General features: G+C 37.8%; 1 protein-coding gene across 1 annotated transcript in view; it reads right to left on the bottom strand.

Moving 5' to 3' along the window:
* Positions 1 to 5,008: 5,008 nt before the first annotated feature.
* Positions 5,009 to 6,241, bottom strand: part of FAM114A2 (family with sequence similarity 114, member A2) — a 49,640-nt gene continuing 48,407 nt past the window's right edge. The window contains 2 exon segments of the mRNA XM_006894748.1: positions 5,009 to 5,053; positions 5,055 to 5,144. Coding sequence (XP_006894810.1) covers positions 5,009 to 5,053; positions 5,055 to 5,144 — 135 coding nt within the window.

Below are 6,241 nucleotides of genomic sequence, written 5' to 3'. Positions count from 1 at the left end.
GACTCCAAGGAGCAGCCCGGCTTCACCCTCTCCAGGACAAACCTGTTTGTTCTTCTACCAGTCCACAGAATATGCAACGCTCTTCTCCAGCACCACAGCTCAAAGGCATCAATTCTCTATCATCCCTGGTTACTGTCCAGCTCTCCAATGCATAGCACACAATACTAGAAAGAGTAAAAAATCCTAATTGTCCAACAAAAGGCAAATAGATAAATAAACTATGGTACATACACACTATGGCAAACTATACAGTGCTAAAGGATAATGATGAATTTGTGAAACATCCCATAACTGATTAATGTGGAGAACTTTATACTGAGTAAAATGAGTCAATCACACACAGGCAAATACTGTGACTGTTGTTATGTACTGTCATCTGTGACCCAATCTATAACATTCCTAAACCCCGCTCTACCCTGTGCCAATCGTATTGTCCCTGACATACCTACCGCCATTACCCCAGTCACTGAAATCAATCCATCTCATCAAGGGTCTTCCTCTCCTGCGCTGTCCTTCCACCCTCCCAAGCATGACGTCCTTCTCCAAGGACTGATCCCTCCTTGCAACAGGTCCAAAGTATGTCAGACGAAGCTTCAGAATCCTGGCCTCCAAGGAGCAGCCTGGCTTCACCCTCTCCAGGACGAACTTGTTTGTTCTCCTAGCAGTCCATGGTACTCTCAATACTCTTCTCTAGCACCAAAGCTCAAAGGCATCAAATCTCCTTTTATCATCCCTAGTCATTGTCCAACTCTCTGATGCATAACAAGTAACTGCAAAGACCACAGCCTATATCAGGTGCATGTTAGTCTCTAGACTATCATCATTGCTCTTCAAGTACTTTGGAGAGGTGTCTGACAGCAGACTTTCCCCATGCAACTCGTCTTTTAGTTTCCTGGCTGCTGGTACCAAGAGTGTTGATTGCAGAGCTGATTACTATTATAAAACGTCAAGAAAATGTGTATACCCTATAGAAACCATAACTGCCACCCAAGCAGCTATATGCACACCCACGTTTATTGTGGCTTTGTTCGAAATAACAAAGAATGGGAAACAAACCAAGTGCCCATCAACAAATGAATGGATAGAGAAGCTCTGGTATATTCACACAATGGAATACTATGCAGCATTGAAAAACAAGAAACTCATGAAATATTATGCAAAATGGATGACCCTGGAGGACAATATGCTGAGTGAAATACCACAGTCACAAAAGGACAAATATTGTGTAGGGCCACTGTTCAAAATAACAAAGAACTGGAAACAAATCAAGTGCCCATCAACAAACGAATGGATAGAGAAGCTCTGGTATATTCACACAATGGAATACTATGCAGCATTGAAAACCAAGGAACTCATGAAATATTATGCAAAATGGATGACCCTGGAGGACAATATGCTGAGTGAAATATCACAGTCACAAAAGGACAAATATTGTGTAGGGCCACTGTTGTAAAATGGGACTGACATCAGGGTTGAGGGAAGACAGAAAAGGAGAGGAGGAATGATGTATATTGCATTGAAACAGATGAGGGAGAGATCTGTTTAAAAGGGATATATGAATGGGTATTCTTGTCCATTACAGAAGTCCAGAATGAAGGCTGCATAGTGGAGTGAACTTGGGGGGAGGGATTGTATAACAATGAGTTTTTCTTCTTCTTTTCAAGGAGAGGAGTGATTTGGGGGGGAGGGGGTGGGCAGGGAGAAATGTGCAACAATGAATTACTGGGGGAAAAAAGAAAGAAAATGTGTACATACAGAAATAAACTTTTTGAATGGTTACCAGGCCAGAAAAAGGGAGAGAAAATCATTAAACAAGTTGCTGACACCTATTAATTAGGCTAAAATGGAAGACAATGTCCAATAAAGGGAAAGTCAGCATAATATAACCAAGGCAAAGGAAGTCACTGTAAGCTACACAAGACTTATAGGATGGAACAATTAAATACTATTATATACATAATAACAAATTCTCATTTACAAGAGGATGAATAGGAAGATATACAAAAAGAATAGGTTTTGATGGTGTATGGAGCACAAAATACCAAGTCTTGGAAGAGTAAATTTCTACACTTCTATTTGTTATATGCTGCCAAGATAACCAGCCTTATCAATAAAGCACACCAAAGGCAAAGTTAGATAAACTTCTTAACCAAAACTAATTATATTCTTTGTCTCAGTGACTGGATTTGAGGATTTAGGATCGTAGTTTTGAGAGACATATAAGCCAGTTAGCATAACATACTAAACAAGTATTTTACATTCTATTTGCATTGACTCATTCAAGCCCTGTTCATAGGGTCGCTATGAGTCATATTTGACTCGACAGCACCTATCAACTTGCATTGAGAGAATGTGCTATCAAGGACCTCTTTAAAGTGCAAAAGAGCTGGGATGTCAGTTTAAGGAGTAAGATGTGCCTGATGCAAGCCATGATATTTTCAATTGCTTCCTATTGAAAGCTAGACAGTAAATAAGGATGGTAGAACTTGATGCCTTTGTACTGTGATGTTGGCAAAGAGAACCGAATATCCCATGGATTGCCAAAATAACAAGCAAATTTTGTCTTGGAGGAAGTGCAGCCAGGGTGCTCCTTAGAGGCAAAGATAGTGAAAATTAACTTTACATACTTTGAACATGTGGTGAGGAGCCAGTCCTTGGGAAAGGACATTGTGTTGAGAAAGATGGAGGATCAGAAAGAGAAGAAAACCTTCAAAGAAATGGATTGACACAGTGATTATAACTATGGTCTTGAGCATGAGAGAGACCGTGGTGCAGGATGGGGCAATGTTCCAATCTGTTGCTCAGAGGGTTGCTATGAGTCACTGTAGACTGGCCAGCACCTTACAACAACTTTGGTGAGTGCTGATGTGGGTTTTAAAAGTTTGGACCACCTGGAACGCAACTTGTGGTCTCTCCCTATTCAAAGCTGGAAGGAGTGAAGTAAAAGACCTAAGGAAATAATTCATCCACAGGACCACGAGAATCACAGTTTCCACCACCCTGAGACCAGGGAACTAGATGGTACCAGGCTACCATTACTAATCACTCTGATTGGGATCATAGCTCAAGGTCCCAGCCAAAATAGGAGAAAAATGATTAGCAATATTAAAAAATCATAAAAAAGACAAGCTTACTGGCCTGATAAATATTGGTGGAACCCCCCCAAGCTCATAGCCCTTAGACACTCTTCAAAACTAGAGTTAAGTCTAACCTGGGAACACATTTTAGGCAAGTGATAGATGGGGTGTAAGGTGAACAATGAAACCTATGAAGAACATGATTCTCAGAACAATCAGCCAAGTGAGATTATGAGAGTAATCTTTATCCAAGAGCTAAATTTAGTAGGCAGGAAGGAGGGGGACCAGTAAGAACAAACTGAAAGGGAAAATTCAGGGAGGACATGGAAGAGTTTTGTTATACTGTGAGGAGTACAATTAATATTATAAACTAAATGTATAAAAATTCTTGAATATGAAATTAATGTACTCTGTAAACATTCCACCAAATCACAGTAAAATGTTTAAAATAAAATAGACATAGCCACCTAACCCTCAAAAAAAGTCCTGGTCTTGCTAGTAATCCAATTACAGGTCTGCTCTGCTATGTTCTTGATGTGAGAATATACTGGGGCTCATTTTCAGAAGAGTAAATGAAAAGATCAATTGACACAATTATTCAATTTTATTTTAAAGGTTTTAGAATATATGTGGAGTGCTCACAAAAGTTAATGAATCATTAAAAACAACAAAATAGGGGAACATTTTACAAAGAGTGAATACCAAAATAGTCTTTAAGATGGTACCTTAACAGGCCCTTAAGTTGAGCAAAAAAAAAAAAAAAAAAAGAGTTGATGCTTAAGATTTAAGGATAAAAACTTTTATCTAATACATGCTAATGAATATATGAAAACAAACAAAGAATGAGGGGGCAAACAGATTGTATCTTATAGATTAAATTCTGCTATAAATGAACATTTTTAAGGGACTCTAGAGTCCATTTCAACAATATTGGAACAATAAAAACCCCATTACTAAAATAACGTCAACACTCCTTTGGAGTTGGCTGTTACAAACTTTATTTTGCACATAGGGTATGCATGAAAAATATCCTGGAGTGATAGAATATCTGCAAACACAAAATCATTTCTATAAATTTCACTTGCTGTTTTTGTATTACTTTGAATATATATATAACCACACTAAAATTTGAGGCTTATCCTTTTAAGGTAGGGATTGTTGTTGTTGTTCACAGGTAGTTAATCAGGTGGGAGGAGATTTCCCCATCTTTCTCCTGCAGTGCAGCTGATGGATTTGAACCACGTGTCTTTGGGACTGCAGCACAGTTTTTTACCACTAGGCCACCAGAGCTCCCTAGGGTAGGAGTTAGGGAGCTACAGATGTAAAACAAGGGCAAGTTACAACAGTTAATTTCTATGACAACAAATATTCTACTATTTTCTCCAGAATGTCAAATATTTACTAAGAAAGAAAGAGCAGATGAAATTTCATCACCATTTCCAAAAAGTCATGTGTTCAAAAGTAATCATTACAGAGTTTATACATTATGTTCTTAGACATAGATTTCATTCTAGAAAGGACAAAGTAGATGCCATCACAAGGCCAAGTATGTGAATTCTAGAATTCTAAATTATGTTTCTAACAGACATAAAATTAAAATAATGGCAACTTGTTAGTGTTCTGCATCAGGCCAAAGAAAGAACAGCAGTTTTTTTCCTGAGCACTCTATCTTTATTTAGAGCCACTAACTTGAACTTTCTATAAAAGATAATTTATTCAAATACCATTTTAACAATTATGAACAGCAGTGTGAGGGTCTAACTAGTTCAGCCAAGCAGTAAGGGCAGTAAATTTCTTCTTTAAGCTTGTCCTCCTGTCTCAATCGTTAATACTAAAATAATCTTTTTTTTCCCTCACTTCTGCAAGGGTATCCAGAAGAAAATAGAAGTTTTGGCCACCATCACAAGTCCAGGTCAAATCTCCTTTGTTTTTCAGTGTTCCAACAAAGACCACTGGATCTGCAGCTCATGCCTGTGATGATTCAGTCTTGCCCTCAATGAGAGAGATTTCCAGCACGGGTAAGAGCAGCTGAAAGGCATCCTGAATGTAAGAAGCACTGTTTGATGCCTGCCAGGATTTTTTAAAGGCGGGGGGGAGGAAGAAAGAAAAAAAAAATACCATAATTAACACAAAAGAGAAAAAATTCTACAACACAAGAAGAGACTTGAACCACCTAACTGAAGTCCCAGTCTGGTAAATAAGGAACACACATGACCATCTCAAAGAACTCCATTAAAGGGCAAAAAAAGATGTCACTCTTAGAATGATAGAAAAACACCATTTTCATTCAATTTGCCCATGAGAAATGTTATGTTCTTTGGCATCCTGCTTAAACTCAGCATCGAAAGCTTGTTTTAAAACCTAAGAGGTTCAATTCTGTCCCAGTATTTTACAGTCAATGACTGAAGAATGTTTCCGTAAGTCTGTGAATCCTTGAGCACAGCTTTGCAGCACAGCATGATAGCTCTTCTCACAGGGACACAACACAACCAGTGAACGTGTAAGATGCTGTTGTGGTTGAGTGCACCTGAGTCAACTACAACCCACAGCAACCCCATGAACAGCACAAGACACTGTTCAAAACAAAAACAAGTGGAAGAACACAAGATGGTTGTTCAAAACATAAACAAGTAATACTGATTTCTAAAACAAAACAAAATGGATATATTTCTAACTTGCACAGCAGACATATTTATGAAAAGCATTATAGAGTCACTATGCTCAAGAGTTCGCCAGACTTTATTTATATCTGAATGGCTCGCTCAATTCCAGAACAACAGAAAGTCCATTACATTAATTCAAAATGTATAATTTCAAGGACAAAAGTGTTTCAAACCTGTTAAGTATAAACAATTCAAAATGGTTATCAGTAAATCTTTTTTAGATTAAGCAGTGGCAAGTAAGTATTCATTCTTTTTAAATGTTCAGTGTGACAAAACAAACATTCCATTCAAAAGATAACTCAATGATGAACTAGTAAAATCTCCCACTTCGTATATGAAGATAAAGAGACAGCCAATCAGGAGAAGCCTCTTCCAGGGTCATAAGAAACCAGCATAGGACATCCTTAGGCAGGATTTCTATATCAGTATCTTTCAGTTAAAACACTGTGTAATCTCTTAAATCATAAACACATATAAGTACATTTATACATATTTATATAT

The sequence above is a fragment of the Elephantulus edwardii genome, unplaced genomic scaffold (genome assembly GCF_000299155.1).
Source record: "Elephantulus edwardii isolate Elephantulus edwardi_28Jun2011 unplaced genomic scaffold, EleEdw1.0 scaffold00149, whole genome shotgun sequence".
In the NCBI taxonomy this organism is placed as follows: domain Eukaryota; kingdom Metazoa; phylum Chordata; class Mammalia; order Macroscelidea; family Macroscelididae; genus Elephantulus; species Elephantulus edwardii.
The sequence above is the reverse complement of the archived record's forward strand: the minus strand, read 5'-3'. Positions and strand labels throughout refer to the sequence as shown.